This window comes from Colletes latitarsis, chromosome 10 (assembly GCF_051014445.1).
Source record: "Colletes latitarsis isolate SP2378_abdomen chromosome 10, iyColLati1, whole genome shotgun sequence".
NCBI lineage: Eukaryota > Metazoa > Arthropoda > Insecta > Hymenoptera > Colletidae > Colletes > Colletes latitarsis.
In genome coordinates this window covers 31,367,375-31,385,667 of record NC_135143.1, presented here as the reverse complement: position 1 = coordinate 31,385,667, position 18,293 = coordinate 31,367,375, and the positions used below count along the sequence as shown (strand labels likewise).

General features: G+C 40.4%; 1 protein-coding gene across 1 annotated transcript in view; it reads left to right on the top strand.

Moving 5' to 3' along the window:
* The window catches only part of Rab3-gef (Rab3 GDP-GTP exchange factor), a 32,425-nt gene continuing 14,132 nt past the window's right edge, over positions 1-18,293 (top strand). The window contains exons 1-24 of the mRNA XM_076775737.1: positions 1-132; positions 3,705-3,927; positions 4,245-4,413; positions 4,601-4,766; positions 4,910-5,090; positions 5,276-5,433; positions 5,516-5,816; positions 6,005-6,334; positions 6,841-6,873; positions 7,328-7,437; positions 7,540-8,243; positions 8,681-8,919; positions 9,359-9,529; positions 10,928-11,275; positions 11,689-11,757; positions 11,837-12,037; positions 12,405-12,600; positions 12,996-13,088; positions 13,180-13,313; positions 13,728-13,886; positions 13,977-14,171; positions 15,750-15,837; positions 15,902-16,044; positions 16,870-17,010. Of these exons, the coding sequence (XP_076631852.1) occupies positions 3,832-3,927; positions 4,245-4,413; positions 4,601-4,766; positions 4,910-5,090; positions 5,276-5,433; positions 5,516-5,816; positions 6,005-6,334; positions 6,841-6,873; positions 7,328-7,437; positions 7,540-8,243; positions 8,681-8,919; positions 9,359-9,529; positions 10,928-11,275; positions 11,689-11,757; positions 11,837-12,037; positions 12,405-12,600; positions 12,996-13,088; positions 13,180-13,313; positions 13,728-13,886; positions 13,977-14,171; positions 15,750-15,837; positions 15,902-16,044; positions 16,870-17,010 (4,425 nt within the window). The 5' untranslated portion in view covers positions 1-132; positions 3,705-3,831. The remainder of the gene's footprint in view (positions 133-3,704; positions 3,928-4,244; positions 4,414-4,600; positions 4,767-4,909; positions 5,091-5,275; positions 5,434-5,515; positions 5,817-6,004; positions 6,335-6,840; positions 6,874-7,327; positions 7,438-7,539; positions 8,244-8,680; positions 8,920-9,358; positions 9,530-10,927; positions 11,276-11,688; positions 11,758-11,836; positions 12,038-12,404; positions 12,601-12,995; positions 13,089-13,179; positions 13,314-13,727; positions 13,887-13,976; positions 14,172-15,749; positions 15,838-15,901; positions 16,045-16,869; positions 17,011-18,293) is intronic.

The following is an 18,293-nucleotide window of genomic DNA, read 5'->3' as shown; positions in this document are numbered from 1 at the left end:
TAGTAGCTTTCGTGCGAACGATCGCCAGTATGGTATCGCCAGTCGAGCGATCCGGAGCGGGCTCGTGGCTTGTCCCAATGACGGCTACAAAGTGACGACACCTCCACCCACCGTAACCTCGTCTAACAACACGTAAGTCCCCCCACGTAAATCGTTTCTTACTCTTCGTGGGCGTGAAATTATCCCCAAACGCGACAATGAGCTCAAAAATAAAAAAAAAAATTAAAAAAGAACACGCAAAAGTGACACTGAACGATCGCGGCTCGGTCGTTGTGCTACGTACACAATTTCCTAGTTCGTTTCCTAGCCCCGTGACGAAATTTCACGACACGAGCACGATCGATGAAAGTTACAATTTTCTCGACGAATAGTTTCTCAACGTGTACGTTGAATAAACGACGGACGGGTAAGGTGCGAAACGAATTGAAACGTAGGCAAACGATAGCAATGGTAACGTAGATACGTGGTACGAGGAAAAAGGGAAGATCGGTTTAAGGGGCGAGTAGAACGTGACAATCGAGCGATCTTTGATCAGACCGAACCGAGTCTGATCCAATATAGTCTCTAATTCCTTACGAGTCTGATCATTCTTCTTCGTCCCTGCGATAGTTTTCCAGTAACGTAAGACGGAGCAGACGTGGGCAAAATTTGTGTCTGGATTAACGCTAGAACTAACTATTACGGTGTATTTATTTAAAGCGATAGATACTCCAAGAAATTTATAATAGAAATAAATGTTTGTTCGTTCTCTTATAGAAAACCACGGTAAAATAAAAAATTTTTACAATTTTTGTTAGAAATTACTAATCATTTTGACCACGTCCAACAGTTCTAGCGTTAAATCTGGGAATGAAATGTTTTATTAAGAACGGATTCGTGGCGTTTCGTCGAGTAACGATCACCGTTAAATCGTCGTGGATTGGTTTCTTTGGGTGTTCGTAATTCGAGTGCAATTTTTCTCGACAATGGCGACAGCATATCGCCGATACGCGTACACTCCAACATTTTAATATCCTCTTAAGCGTCCAAGAGCCGATTAGGTCGATGTAACGTCGCGTCTTCGAAGCCAGTTTCCGTTCCGTCGAAGCGGAAGATGGGAAACGTGGATTCGTCCAACACATACAAGACGCTAACCGAGCTAGTTTCGAGGTTTTTGTTCGCATCTCGATCGGGGAAACCTGACGATAACGTCGTAAAAAGGGTGTATGGGTGTCATTGACTGTACCTCGGATCGATACCGACGAATTTAACGCAATTATGTCCAATCAATGAAATCTTCCCCCGTGACAGACGGATTGGCGTTCCTGGAAGGTGTCTCTTGGGAAATTGCCCGCCTTTTTTTTCGGAAGTCGTGAAAAGAGAGAAAAAGAACGTCCAGTTCGAGTTCTGAGCTAGGAACGAGGCTCGATAAACGCGTTAAACTTGAAATCGACATCCTTCGGTAGAGTGTTCTACGTTTATCGCGAAACCGACCGGAAACGGGACGTTTCGCGTCGGAGGAAACAACGTTTTGATTCTTACATCCGAATCTATCGACAGAGTCGGACAAATTTCTTATCTAAATCAACATTTTCGGTAAAAGATTGTCGTTTCAACGTGTATTGTTTATAATTTGACTCCTTGGAGTATTTGGTGAATTTTCTTTTAACGTTTCGGAATTAATTCGCAGGCGAAAATCTCCAGAAAAGGTTCGTTGGAATGGAATATTTGTTTAAACTAACGAAAGATAAAAGACTTTCGTGAATTATAAAATGAAATTATACGATCAATTTTAGAATGTTAAACTTGTGTTTCCTCCATTATAATAATTCACGTTTCCGTTTCTTTATTTAAAACTACGTTTCATGGTTGAACGATTAGAAGAAGCATAAGTCAAGATAACAAATAACAGCAAAATGTAGAACTGTATTATTATTCATCGAGTGAAGGGATAAGCTGTTATTTTCCTTTTATTTCGAAACCGTTGTCTAGAATTTTGGGGATGGAAGAAACGTTGAGAATAAATCGGTCTATGGCGTTTTCAAAGAATCGATGCTCGAGGAAAATTTTCCAAGGGGGATTCGTAAGGGGATCGAATCTATTGGGGGACAAGGAAAAATTGTGGGAAGGTTTTTAGGGGTAAATACGGGTGCGAGATTCCGCGCAAACGCGTATTTCCACGATGACATACATATTTTAAGCGGTTCTCATCGATCACGAATTTTCGTGTTGGGCCACTCGATTCTCGCGAAACGTTCTGTAAAGTTACGATCGAGTTTTTAAAGTCGTTGGGAATCAAATATTTTTTCTTGTACCATGACACTGCGCGATCCAAAGTCATAAAAAAATTTGGTCAAACGATCGGGAGTAATATTTAATTAAATTCTGGAGTTTTAACAATTTTATCGACGATATAGAAATATGCAAAAGCTTTCAGGAGTTTCTGGTTTTTAGAACGACGACGGGCAAATGCCAGAGAAATATTATTCCAAGTTAATCAGGATCAGCTGAAATTCTGCGTAGTACTTGAACCTTTTTGCGAATCCAGATAACTCGATATAGGTCACGAGGCTCGAGAAATCAATGAGAAACGTGCTCCAAGCTTCTTTTACACACGAATCTACTATTAATTAATCTTTTCTTTAACCGACTAACATCGTTTTTTCCCTCCATTTGATATCAAATATGTAATCCAACTTATTCAACTATCTCAAATTCTCTCTACTCAATTTTATATCAATATATAAACCCGGTTGCCTTCACGAAGGTTAATAAACTGCATAATTTATTTAGGTAAAATTTTAAATTAATTTAATTGTTTCTATTCGCGAGGCATCTTGATCAGTTTTTTTAAATTTACTAAGACAATTATTTTAAGCATATACAGGGTGTTCGACCATCCCTGGGAAAAATTTTAATGGGGGATTCTAGAGGCCAAAATAAGACGAAAATCAAGAATACCAATTTGTTGATGGAGGCTTCGTTAAAAAGTTATTAACGTGTAAAGTTCCACCCGTACTGAATTTTTTTCTCGAAAATGCGCAAGATTTCGGGGGTATGTCTATTCACCAAAAATGCTTGTAATTGACCGTCGCAACCGAAAATAATTTTTCCAAAACGATTTGAAATTTTTTTTTACCGTCGAAAAATTTCACACCTTCTCGAATTTTTTTCTCGAAAGTGGGTAGGATTTCGAGGGTATGTCTGTTCACCAAAAATTATTGTAATTGACCCCCGCAACCGAAAATAATTTTTTTAGAATTATTTAAAAATTTTTTTTTCACCGAAAAATTTAGGCACCTACTCGATTTTTTTTCTCGAAAGTGGGTAGGATTTCAGGGATATGTCTATTCACCAAAATTGCTTATAATTGATTCCTGCAACCAAAAATAATTTTTCCAGAACTATTTGAAATATTTTAATTTAATTTGTTAATAACTTTTTAATGAAGCGTCAGTCAAGAAATTGATATTCTTGATTTTCGTCTTATTTTGGCCTCTAGAATCTTCCATTAAAATTTTTCCCAGGGGTGGCCGAACACGCTGTATACAAGCGTATATGTTTTCCAATGGCGAGAGAAAATAGACCAGTTCAACATTTTTTAGGTTTGCAAACGAACAGATCCATGAAAACGGGTTAACGACTTAAAACAGTCGGTCCGTCGGTTCGAGTCTGACTAGGAGCGTTAAAGGGTTAATCCGGAATAAAAATTTGTTTGTCTCCAGATGTGGAAGACTAACCGGAGAATGATACAACCATGATTCGACTGGGAAACGATCCTGATAGAAGGCCGTCGGCTCAGGTGACCCGTACACACTGTACAAAACGGTGACAGAGCTCTAAATTACAGCCATGGACACGCAAAAGAAGTATCTGTGCCCCCGCTTGGTGGATTATCTCGCCATTGTGGGGGCCAGATTGCCCTCAGCTTCTAGGCAGCCTGTGCAGGTATTTTTAAACAAATCGAACATACCTTTCTTCCTAAATAACCACAAGATAACGAGTAATTGTTCTACCGTACTATTTATACTACTATAAATAGAACACGGTCAAAGGCATTTACTTATTTCCAATATAGTCACAATTACTACTCTCAATATGGGTCCTATAGTGATTCGGGGACAATAGAAAGTGTATAGTACGCTACTTAAATTTGGAATATTGTAAAGTAACAAATTCACCATTGAATTATCGTTGAGGCCCCTGATCCCCGTAGGGCCCTTCGATCGTATCGAGGAGTGTGATTTGCACGTTCTGGATTGCAGGTTCCAGAATTATTGCGGAGATATCCGGTGGAAGATCACAAAGATTTTCCACTGCCTCTGGATATGGTTTACTTCTGTCAACCGGAGGGTTGCACCAGCGTGGGCCCTAAACGAACAGCTTTGCGAGAAGCCACCTCCTTCACCTTCACTCTCACGGACAAAGACTCCGGTTAGAAATCGAATTCAAACAAAATTAAATAGGACACGTTCGAAAAATAATGTTTAATTAAATCGTACGTCAACGGGCTTAAGTAAAACTGCAACGCCCCTTCATTTTTGCAGCTCGTTAACATTTTTACTGTCCGCCAACGCGTTAAACACAGTTACTCCCACTCTTATTGGTACCGTAATTACAGGCAAGACTCGGTACGGGATCTGCGTGAACTTCTATCGGCCAATAGAAAGGGTAGGAGCGGCAATCGGGGGTGGAGTCTCTGTTAGAAGAGACAAGTACAATACTACGTCGAGAAGGGAGAGCTGGAGGAAGAGCATGGAAAAGAGCACAGATTCTGCCTTTTCTAGGTGAACTACAACGCATCATCGTATCGTAATATTAATCTAACGCATAATTTAATAGTTTCATCCCGTTCTATTCTCACCTATCCCCGTACGATTATTCTCGTTTGCAACAATTATGAGACTGTATCTCTAGCTGTTCTTTATAGCGACTATAGGGGCAGTGCAGTAGGTCCTAGCGACTCTGAAAAAGAATGTCCAAGCAGCAGAAGGGATTCCGATACCCCCCATATACCCAGTGCCCCGAGATTAGGCATCACCGCGCCCAGTGGAGACAGTGAGAGCGGAGGCAGCCATTCCCCATCGCCGCGTGCTTCGCGCAGACGGCAGGTCAAATTAACATATACAATTAACCTGTACAACTGTCCTCGAAAACTCTTTTATTCGTGATAAATAGATCAGAATTCAAAATTCAGAACTCAGAACTCAGAACTCAGAACTCACAATTCAGAATTTAGAATTAAGGACTCGGAACTCAGAACTCACGCTTTGAATCGTCGACTATATCTTTTCAGAGGATACGAAACCATTCTTTGACGTCGCTTTGCATCATTTCCCATCACCCGTTCTTCTCGATGTTCCGCGAATGCCTTTTCGTTTTGAAGAAGATCATCGACGCGTGCAACGAGAGTTTCTCGCCGCAGAAAGTGGGAGCTTCCAGGCAGACTAACAGGTAACCGTAACAAATCTGTTTAACAAATCTTCGAAACAACGTGAAAAGTTCACCGATAAGCTTTTCGTGTATTTGCGAACAGAGACACAGTTTGGAGCGCTCTGACTGGCCAAGTGTTCGAGGGAACGCCGTCTATAGTCCTCCACGACGTGAGGGAGATCGAGACGTGGATATTACGTTTGCTGAGCAGTCCCGTGCCAGTTCCCACAAAGACGCGCGTCGAGGTTGAAATCGTGTCGCAAAGTATGCAGCCACCACTCTGTTTTGCACTCCCAGATCACACTAGATTTTCTCTCGTTGATTTCCCTCTGCATCTACCCTTGGAACTTCTTGGCGTTGACATATGTTTGAAGGTCCTCACGTTGATTCTCTTGGAGCACAAGGTGAGTCTCTCGCGTAAAATACAGAAATCGTGTAACGTTACGGTAGTACCCGGCTAACTGCAAAGGTTTCAACCCCGGGTACACGTTAAACGTTAACTCTTTGGTTTTATCGCTAATAAAACTGACTAAAATTCCAAGAGAGATCTATTTGGCAGTTTTTGGAATTAATAGTGTATATTTGTTTTCAGATTGTGTTGCAATCCCGCGACTACAATGCCCTGTCGATGTCCGTAATGGCGTTCGTTACAATGATTTACCCTCTGGAGTACATGTTCCCCGCGATACCGTTGTTACCCACGTGCATGAGCTGCGCGGAACAATTGTTGCTTGCACCTACACCATTTGTTATCGGAATACCCGCAACTTTTTTATTGTACAAAACGAACTTTAAAATGCCCGATGACATTTGGCTAGTGGATCTAGACAGCAATAAGATTAACGCGCCGACTGGTCTGCGCGACCAGTTGCCCCCGTTGCCCGAGCCAGAAGGCAGCATACTAAAAAACCACCTGAGACAGGTAAATACAAACACGTCCCTTTTGGCTAAAACAACTCATCTCCACTCCTCTCCCTCCCCCTAGTGGCGCACCCAACAATTCTAACAAATGTCGCACCACTTTGCCACGCTTTCCAAACGTTCGTTAGAGAACAGTTCGGCAACCATAGGGCAAAAATTTAATGGGAGATTCTAGAGAGTAAAATAAGACGAAAATGAAGAACAATGATTTGTTAATCGAGGCTTCGTTTAAAAGTTATTAACGTTTATGGGGTGAGACTCGTGTAAAATAGTAAAACGAGAAGCGATATTTGACAATTTTTTTACAGCATAACATATTCCTTTACGTTTCAAGATAAAAATGTTCTTTTTTCGTTACCTTCTATCGACTTTGGATGATAGTTTAGGATCTACGAGAGTCTAAGATGAATGGGTGTGCCACTGATCAACTATTTTCCACCCCCGATCGGTCGCGAGGCTCAATAAATGTTTTTAATTAATCCCTTACTCCTCCGTTCGGTTCTGCAGGCGATGCAACTGATGGACCAAGCCGGCTCTGGTGTAAATATTTCACTACCACTTTCTGCATGTAGCGTATAGCTGACGTCCTTGTGTTGTAGTTAGCGGCATGGAGAATTTTTTTTATATCGTATACAGGGTCTCCCACGCGTCTGGGAAAAGCCACGTCTCTGAAACGATCAGAGATAGAAAAATATTACAGCAAGATTAAACGTTTTTCTCTATCTCTGATCCAGTTTTAGAGAGATCATTTTTCCCCAGTTGCATGGGACGGTATACTTCAAGTATTCGATAGAAATGTCTAAACCAAAAAGGGAGAACTTGTAATAGATAGAATATAAATAGAAGTAAAACTGTGTAGGAAGCCTGGGCATAGAGTTAGACGAAATAGACGTAGTTGCTTCAGTGATTACGCAGAGACGAGTTTCGCTCGTTAGACAATCAAGGACACTGTTGATCCTTTTGATCGTTACATCGCGTCGATTATTTTTTCCAGGCAATGGCTAGCATGACTCCGCAACCTTTGCCGCAGGACAATCCCCCGCGATCGTCGCTTCAAGCTCCTAGCAGAAGGGAGAGCATAACGTCTCATCTGTCTGTTTTGAGGTTTCTATATTATCAAAATCACCCGTCGTATGGGAAAGTTTTAATAAAAATGTGTCGTTAATACGTTAACGCGTTAAAAATGTATTGGTATCCTTTACGCAGCGTTTCGTCGATGAAGCACAGATCGAGCATCGACCACCACGCGCATCCTCAGAGCAGTCCACTGGGTTCTCCCAGCACGACCGTAACATCCGGTCCCCGTCGACCGTCCATTTCGCAATCGACCGGTTCGTCGTCGCCCCAGAAACCCAACTCGCAAATAACGCCACCGTTCAACCCTTTCATCTACGCCAACGACGTGGATTCCGTGGACATCGCGACCAGGGTGGCGATGGTGCGTTTCTTCAACTCTCAGAACCTGCTGGCCAACTTCACCGAGCACACCAGGACCCTCAGGCTGTACCCGAGGCCCGTGGTGGCTTTCCAGATCAACTCGTTCCTTCGATCGAGGCCAAGGGCCAGCCATTTTCTGAGCAAATTCGCGCGAACCCAGGCGGTCGAGTTTCTGGCCGAATGGTCCCTGACACCCAGCAACGTGGCGTTTTTGAGGGTGCAGACCGGCGTGTTCGATCCGGCTCAGATCGGCGACAAGCCGAAATGGTACGCTTCCGATTTGAAGCCCATCTCTTTTCCTGTGTGGGACTCTGGTAGCTCGCTGGCGAACGCCCTCAAGGCGATGAGGGAGCACGAGAGTCAACCAACCGATGAAAGCGGATCGGACTCCGAAGGCGCAGAGAGCACTAGCTCTTCTTACTCTTCTCTTAGCGACTTTGTCTCCGAAATGGCCTCCTCCGACCTCTCGCCCAGTAAGTAATTCGATTTATTTCGTCTTTTGACAATTTGATAACTTTTTACACGGAGCATCGTCACTCGACTATTAGGTCGTCTCATAAGTTCGTCTACTCATTCATGTTTGAAACATACCCTCTGAATGTTTCGTCTTGGGTCTGATAGTGGAGTCATCGGTTGACTGCGGATCTTTATGCAATTCATTTTCGGTAAAGAATTTTTTTTTCGAAAGTACGTAGGATTTCGGGGGTATGTGAACAAAAATAATTTTTTCAGAATGATTTGAAACTTTTTAATTTAATTTTTTAATAATTTTTTAACGAAGCCTCAATCAAGAAATTGACGTTCTTGATTTTCGTGAGAATAAAACTAAATCTGTTGAGCCATTTTGAATAAAGTGTTTCCAACTAAATTGTCTCATTTTCAAACTCATTAAAAGCGTCCATTTTCGCAGGTTACAATTGTTCGCAAGTGGCGCAGCCCCAACAAATGTCCCTACCGGTGGATCTAAAGGAGGTTTATAAGCCCCCGAGTACGTTGCAATATCCCGGAGTGGAGGAGGAGTCAACAGTGAGGCCAGAGAGCCCACCCAGCACCTCTTCGAGCCACAGCGATCTGAGTAGCCCCAGCTTCAACAGAGACTCGGAATTCGAGTTGAACCCGAAAGCTCAGGAAGGCTCGCAATCGACCAACGTAAGCTATCGTTCCTTCCAAATTCCACTCATTTACTCGTCTCTTTCTTGACCCGCTTACAAGTGAAATTTTTACGATGACTAAACTTTTTTTTTGCGTCTATCGTCTGCGAAACACCGGGTTTTAAACGTTTCCACGCACCAGCAGCGTTACTTTACGAATTGTTTAAAGTCTAGAGTAAGCAATCGCGAGCGAACTATACGGAAATTAGGGTATTTCGATACTTGCAAGAGTGCCTAGAATATGCCAGTCCCCTTTGATAATTTTTTGATACCTTAATTCCACGCGAACGGGAGACTACTGTAACCAATAGACTCACACGTTTCAATAAAGTCATTAAGTACGGTCACTTGAGTTTCCACAGATTCTCCATACATATTTCCTCGCTATAACACCGTCAGTGGCATGTTCAACGCGTTAACCGACTACTTGACCATAGGATAAAGAGGAAGGTGGTAGCTTTGAGTCAGACTCTGCATCAACAATAACACCACGTACAATCCTGAGCGCACAAAGTTCGGTAGGACAGTTCGGAATAGGCATGGGGTCGTTAGCCGCTTCGACGGTCATCAACAGTGAACGTCCTGCCACCTCCCACAGGATCTCACGTGTCAGTAGACTTGTCGTTCCTGCGAGTCATATCCTCCTCGCCACTTTCACTTTCTGCACTCTCTATCGATTTACTTTTCTACTCGATGTACCGCGAACTTGCATGCTGTAAAGAACGAACAGAATGTTCTTTTCCACTCGATGCACACAGTGGCTCGGACCCCCCAAAAATACTCTAGTCGAATCTTAGCTGAAATTCTTACAATACGATTGTTGTGCACCCATTAATTTTTCAAAAGATGGTAATAAAAAATTGCTTGTTAAAAACCGATTATTTCTGTTTCGTACGTTGTTTCGTTTCTGCTTCGTCGTTTCTACTCAACGTTAGATGCATGCGTTTCACTTTACGCTGCAAGACTTTCAAAGGATCGATTTAATGGCACTTTCTCGATGTTTCAAATGCACCGTCGGACATTTTTTATTTTCGAAAATCTGCATGGGACCCGACGACGAATCATGTTTCGATTACTATTGACTCTCTGGATGTGTTTGTGTCCTGTATCTGCCCGAATTCCAACAGTATACCCAATAACGCACGATCGTAAGTTGCAAATCTTGGAAATTTTCTAGCAAACCGCAAAGAACATTCCAATCGAATCCATATATTGGTTACAAAATTGGTTGCGATGATGAAATACTGTGTTCGTTGTACAGGACGTGTCATGCAATCTTGTATATAGGCTAGAGAAGAAAGTTGAATGTCGTGAAAAGAAAATTGTATTTTTTGGAATCCTCTAATGCTAAAATAAATTTCTGTCCAAGTTCCATTAAATAAATTAAAAGAAAAAAATGGGGCCATATTAGTACGCCATTCGACTGTTTCCTCTACAGCCTTTTCCTATCGCAAACCGTACGAGAGATACGACCCGTACGAATTGCTTGACCCCGATACTGTACAACTAACTTTACCACAATGACGTTAAAAAAAACTATAAACACCCACATCACTATGACAATGAACATTGTAGATAATATTTCTTCGCGATAAGTTTCCATATCAGTCGGTGTAAATAGTATCTAGATATTTTTGTTCAACTTTCGCATTTTAAAGCAGTGTTTTCCAAAATAGAGAGAATGGAAAGTGCTTTGAAACAAACAAATATTTAATCTACAAATCTTGAGGGAAATTTCTATTTCTCTTGCCTCTCGAATAGTTTGGAAATCACTGCATCAAAGTACTGTCCGTAGCACCCAAAATTCGTCTCGTAACAAATACCTAAACCCTTCTCTGATTGCGTAAAAATTGATCAAAGATTCCCGTAAGACTTAGACCGTAGTTTCCTCAAAATTTTAAATAAAAAATGTTGAAAAATTTTCCAAAAATTTTGAGAACAAATCTTCCCTTTGGGATGTAGCTCGCCTGATCGATTCCTAAACCCGACCGTTTCTCATTTAAAAGATTCAACCTAGCGGAGCTGTTCTCCAACGTCATCCGAGCGTGGGGAACGTTTTGGTAAAAGCGTCTAGTTTTGGGACTGGAACCGGGCCAGTTTTGCCACGACAAACCAGCAGCAGCAGCAACGAGAACTCCGAATCGTCCACGGTTTCTCGACAACTGTCACTGGGTGGGACGCAACCTGCGGAAGGTGGTCAAAGGCAGAGCATTCCAAACTCTACGGGGAACGGTGTTCTGCGACAGGGTTCTCAAGGATCCCTCTTCGAGCAGATCGCCTCACAAGCTAAGGATTTGGTTCGCGAAACGACCAGACAGAGCAGTCAGGATGGAATACTTGCTCATATGGATAAGGCACGACCTTCATTCTCATGTTATTTGAGAGACTATTTGGAATCAAACTACCATACATAGAGAGATTGTTTGGTGGCTAGGCACCTACAAACTGAACAGCATAGTTGGAGGATCTCCATATCTACGAAAGATAGATTTTTCTTCTATTCGTGGTTAATACTCTGAGCTTACGTTGTCCAACGATGGTTCTATCCTTCTCTGTCTTGATACGTTTCAAGATGGAATTGTGCTTAGCCATCGAGTCATCGATGTATGGTACATATTATACAGTGGACGAAATTTTTATAAGAAATTTTTTGTAACAACATCAAAGAAATAGCTAAGAAAGAATAGAAACTGGAGAACCAATGTATAGGATTAAAAACTTGAATCTAAAAATATTATAACGTTAGAAAAGTTTGTTTGCTTAACAGTTGAAACATCAGGCGAAGGAAAAGATCACAGAAGCTGGGGAGGAGAGTCTGTTCGCGCCGCTGGAGCAGGCAAGTGTTTTGTTTCGAGACACGCGAAGGGAAGTAGGACTTTTGTAAAAATAAAATTTATTTTTCAAACTGCGAACAGTTGACGCAACAAACGAAGAAAGCCATGGGGGAGGCGACCAAGTCTGTGCAAGAGGCGTCGAAAACTGCTTTGGAAGCGAGCAAAACCGCAGCAGGGGTCAGCAAGAACACGTTCGACGATTTAACGTACGTGGGCAAGAGCACTTTTGGCGATCTGACGAAAAGTGCCAAAGAAGTGGCCGCGAAAAAGGGCCTGATCAAAGTACGTAATTCGAAATATTAAAGATTTTTCAGACAATCTTTTCGCGGTATACGATGTTTTGTCCAAAACGAGTCGAAACTATGGAACACTTACAGAGAAAATTGTTTCATTTTTAGCTCGTTTGTTATTACGGTTAGAGCTATTGTCTTTTTTCATTTGCAGTATTACGTAGAAATTAAGATAAGATAAAGTAATGGAATAAAATTTGGCAAAAAGAGATTTTTTTATGTTAATATTGCAAAATTTGCATTTTAATACTGGAAAAGGAGAACACAATTGTTCTATCGCAACAAACGAGACAAAAATTAAGTGAATTTATAATATTGACCAGCAGTATAATTGTCAAATTTTAATTGAATTGTTTCAGAGCCTGGGGGACACGCAACAATCGCCCCCACCATCTCCAGGAATGTTGCAAAGAAGGGATTCGAGCAGCACGCAATTGGTATCTTCGGATAGTCGCGGAGGACGTAGGGAAATCGGACGTGATTTTTTCAGCAATATTAGTAGCGATTTAAATGGCATTGCCGCGCAAACGAGCAGCATGTTTAGCGATTTATTCGGTACGCGTTCTCTTATTTTTTCAATCTATGCATAAATGCAAATTACTCGCAAATTGCCCACTGTGTATCTTTTATCTCTTTTCGTACACCGTATCCATGCAAATCATATTTACCAGCAATTATTATCGAATAATACATTTTAACGAGCCCTTTTTTACAAACTTATACAGGTTAAAATAAAATAAAAAATATAGTAATAGTAATATAGTAAAATACATAAATACTTGACACACTAAAAAGATCTGTTTCGTCCATACGTGTATCGTATAATGCAGAATGAAAGATGCCAACAGTAATTTGCATTTATAGATTAAAATTGGACGCTCTATACGCGAATCACGCGTTCCACTCTTGTTTACGTCCCTACTGATTACAATTTTTCTTTTCATCGACAGGCAGTAAAAATAATTCGAATCGAAATACCGGTCTCCACCCTCAGTCGCAGAAATCTGAAAAGAAGATACCTATGCTCGGATCTTTCCCCAAAAGTAATATATCGCTATTCAACGTCCATCTTTTCGATGTTCATTTTTAAATGTCTAACTAAACGAGTACAACTTATTTGTGATACATTTTTAGCTGGCAAAACTGGACTGGCAGAACGATCGTCGTTAATAAAACACTCGAACAAGAGCAGCCAAGAGGACATTCAGAGGATGCAAAACGCAGAACGGTCCAGTACGAACAGCGACAACCAAGCTTTCCTCACGGATGTATGTGTATCGTAGAATCCTATTAGGTTGTTACGTATGAAACCTTTCTTTAAACAATGATTTTTAAAACAAACTTTAAGAAGGTATATTTTGGTACTAAACTTTATCGATCAATGTAATTATCATTCTATACATTTTTCGTAACGCGAGAGTGAGGCAAAGTTTTCTATTTTAATTTGGAAAGCTTCTGTACCGTTAGATATTTAGACATTTAAAGTAAATTAGGAATCTAAGGAATCTTTAAATAAGAGCAATAATACTTCCACGATATAAAAGAAGACAAAAATGGTAGCTCCCGCATTTACAGACATAAAAATATGAGTTATTATATTAGAAAATCGGGACATTTTGTAGGTAACAACCTAATAATTTTGATAATCCGTAATAAGATCGCGAATAATATTTAAATTAAAGGTGGTGAATCAAGTATTGACCGGGGAAGGCGTTGGTTGGCTGAAGCTGAACAGACTGAAGAAGCTAATGGAGGACGAGAGCTATCGGGATCTGATGGTGACGAAACTGAACAAAGGTTTGAATAAAAAAATCAGTCCTGACGATCACATCGACGACGTGGTAAGTTTCCTTCGTAATATTAAAAATTAACCCTTTTGCAAATAAAATTCACCTCGCGAGTGTTGTTTACATTCTGGTTTCCATACATAGTGCATCACGCAACCAGTTTACAAGGGAATGCTAAAGTGCCTTCAAGCAGTGTCCCACGGTCTCATACACACTTACAATAATTTCGGGCTGGGCGGAATGGCTTCGGTTTTTCAGCTAATGGAGATCGCTCACACCCACTACTGGAGCAAGGATCTCACCGAAGGAACTGGTTTCGATAATTCTATGATGTCTCAAGTGAGTGACATTTTTACAAAATTTTTAAATCCATAAGATTCTTTTAATCCTTTGACTACAACACGCTAAGCTATTCTCAATTTACTTCTTTCGTATACAGGGTGTTCGGCCACCTCTGGGAAAAATTTTAATGGGGGATTCTAGAGGCTAAAATAAGACGAAAATCAAGAATACCAATTTGTTGATGAAGGCTTCGTTAAACAGTTATTAACGTGTAAAGTTTCACCCGTATTGAATTTTTTTCTCGAATATGCGCAGGATTTCGAGGGTATGTCTATTCATCAAAAATGATTGTAATTGACCCCCGCAACCGAAAATAATTTTTTTAGAACGATTCGAAAATTTTTTTTTTCGCCGAAAAATTTAGGCACCTACCCCCCCTGTCGATTTTTCTTAAAAATTACTTTTTCATTTTTCATAATTTTATTTGACCCCCTACAGAAAAGTTGTCTAATACTTTTTTGTAGGTACCCATGAGCTCTACTTCAGAAAAAAGTTTCATTGAAATATATTCACAATTGTAGGAGTTATGGCTGTTTGAAAATTGGACCATTTTTATGAGGTTTTTTTCATTTTGCGGGGTCAAGGACCAACTTTTCGAATATTTTTGCAATTTGTACATATTCTCCATCAAAATACGCGTAGTTTGCTTTTTTAAACATCAAAATCGTCCAATCCGTCCAGAAGTTAGGACGTTTTAAAGATATGCATGAAATTTCAGGAAAGCATTTCTGGCCTCCCGTTAGATTTTCGGTAAGGAATTTTTTCCTCGAAACTGGATAGGATTTCGAGGGTATGTGTAATGACCAAAAATGATTGTACTTGACCCCCCGAACCGAAAATAATTTTTTTAAAACAATTTGAAATTTTTTAATTTTGTCGAAAAATTTCTCACCTTCTCGAATTTTTTTTTCCAAAATGCGCAGGATTTCGAGATTATGTCTATTCACCAAAAATGATTGTATTTAACCCCCGCAACCGAAAATAATTTTTCCAGAACGATTTGAAACTTTTGAATTTAATTGTTAATAACTTTTTAACGAAGCCTCCATCAACAAATTGGTATTCTTGATTTTCGTCTTATTTTGGCCTCTAGAATCCCCTATTAAAATTTTTCCCAGGGGTGGCCGAACACCCTGTATATTAACGCTAGAACTACCGACAATTACGATTGTTGAATATTTATTCGCTAAATAAATACAACCGAGTTTCGATCTAAGTATATATTTAATTAACGTAGTTTTACAAAACGAAAATGCTGTTCTTAGCTTGACGGTTTTCTGCTAACCGAGCTTGAGGCTCGGGAAAAAAGAAACGAGACGCTCAGGGGGTGCAATAAACGAGTACCTCCTCAGGTAGTACTGACCTTTGCACAGGAGGGAACTGCACCAATGGATACAAATTTCCATTATAAAAATACATGCATGCAATGCTTATCCTCAACAACGATGTATTTGTTTTTATTTTATTTTATTTTAGCGTTAATATACTCCTAAGGTCTTATACATACGCTTTTCGTAGTCAAAGGGTTAATCGATTACGTGATATCGTTGGATTTTCTTGAATGTTTATCTTCAGGCGTCCAGTCCATTCGGCAGCAGGGAGAACTTAAAGTCACCACAGTCCCCTTCGCAGCCAGAATTCACTGACGACCGACAGAAATCAGGTTCGTAATGATCGACGCAATATCGCGCGTAAAACGTGTTTTCCTGATTGAAATTCTGTGACAGAGCCGCCTCAAGTTTATTTGGAGATGCCGCACGGACACACGTCGGCAGCGACCGAGGGAAATCAATCGACCACGGACATGTTCCTCGATATGTTCACCAAAAAGGGGAAGTTCCTCAGCAGGCTAACGTCGTTCGACTCCGAGGTAAAATGGCCGCGAGGCCCAACGAAAACGCATAAACTTTACATCACGATGATACTTGTCGCGATTTATACGATCCTTGGCAAAACGTATATCACCCAACGAGTTCAAAGGACAGAAAATGTAATAATTTTACTGTTGTAGCGACGAGTAAAAAGAGTAAATTTACTACGCACTATTTCACTGTTCCCAATTTCATGTTATTTCGAGGAGGGGTACGAAGAAACGCTATTGGCTCGTTGAGCGTTTAGGGATCGTGAAAAGTAGACGGTGATTGATTCGGAAAATTCGAGGAAAGGCAGGTAGAATGGGTAGAATTTATGGTAGGACGAGTGAGTCCTTGTCTCGATGTTTTAAAAACAAAATACGGAGTACAGAGCTCGCTAACAGCATAAAATAAAACACTCTTTGTATAAAATAAATTTACTCTTTTAAATATCTGAAGGAAATACTGTTTGCCAGGGGTTTTATAACGCGACAAATCCATCATTGTAATACTTTACAGTCGGTAGATTAATTTAAAAAAAAAAAGATGGGAAATAGAGACTAGCATCTCTTAAAGAACGATCTTTCGTTTCTCACGTCGAATCCAGTGGCTGTTGCGTGTACGCAAACTAACCGTATGTACACGAGTAGATATCGTTTGTTGCACGAATTGTCGTTAGATTACGAGAAGCGAGCCTCGCGATACGGAGGCGACACGTTGCCCGAGAAAACTAAACTAAATAAGGTCGAAAGCTGTTGTAAGAATGAATTCAACTGGATCGATACGCCGCCACGTTTCACTTTTGTTTAACTGTGCTATATAGAAGCGTAATGTGTTTTTAGAGTGGGCAGGGAGGTGGAACAGGAAGCAGCGAAGCTTTGTCCACAGACGGAGGTAGCATTATCACTAATCCTGCTTTTCGGCAAGCGCACCAAGCTTCTTTCCGAAGCACTGTCTCTGATAGCGAGGTCGAGCAAGGCAATGTAAATTATCAACTGAATCAGTTCTTTTTTTCCCCCTTTTTATTAGACTAACTAGCTCTTAGATCGGTTAGAGTCGACCTTGAAGACGAAACTAGTCGCCACTAGACGAACTAGCCGTTGGATAACATCGTCCAATCTTGATCTGCAATATCCACCGGCTGACAAACTCGAATTTGGAAGAGAAATTGCTCTGTCAACTTCGGTTTTCGAGAAACACGCATTTTTGTAAAAAGTAACGGTGTTACGTGCAAATTAGTCTTTCTAGTCTGAGCAACTTATTTTTTAACTATGTAAAGTTTACAGCAGGAGATTTAAATTTGTACTTAAAAGGTTAAAAACGCAGAAGTTCCCAGTTGGTCCCCAAAAAATAGCGAAAAGTCTCTCGAATACGAGGTTTTTGATTTTTGGTCGTTGCAAATGGCTTTCAAAGTTTGAAACAATGCCGATTCAAGATCAAAAACCTTTCCACTGTTTTTTGAAGAATACTCGAAATTTCCTAGCGTTTTTAATTTAAAAAATTCCTGTTTCTCAAAAACTAAAAGCAATTCTGCTTCCAGATTCGTAAGAATGCCTAATAAATGTTACAGAACAGAGGAAAGATTTTAATTTGTTGGACGGTGTAATTAGTTGAACGATGCAGAGGAACAAAGAAGAGCTTGCGGACTAAGTGAGAAAATGGAAAAACCGTCGAACGAATAACGATGGTCGTTTAACGATCATCGACCAGGGAAATAGCATGTCGCTACGATCACCGAATTAGCATTTGCACCTGACCGAATATCGATGAAAGCTTGCGTAACATTAAGTCTAAACACGTTTCACATTTCAGTCATAATGCAAATTCTGCATAGTTTTTTCACTCTATGCTACGAGTAATTTAAATTTTTACAAACGTTTCTTTCTTCGATGGTACGTACACCGAGCACACGTATTTCTCCATTATTTACGAGAGGAAATAGGTGACTCACGGATTTTTACGGACTTTTACATGGTGAATCTTGAACAAAGAGTATTAAAATAATTGATGCATACTAGATATAACATTGTTACAAGTATCGATAATTGGTTTAAGAGCTGTCGAATCGTAACTTTAAACGGTAAACGATTATTATTTTCAATCAAAATAGTATAAAGATAATGCGAGGAAAGTATCGGAACCCTAAGATTTATTGTGTAAAAGCCCGTGAAAATGTATGAGCGATTCGTGTCCTTCCCTTGCTAGTTTTTAGCACCGTTATGGTGTATCGTCAGGAACGATACCAATTATATCGTAGCATCATTCA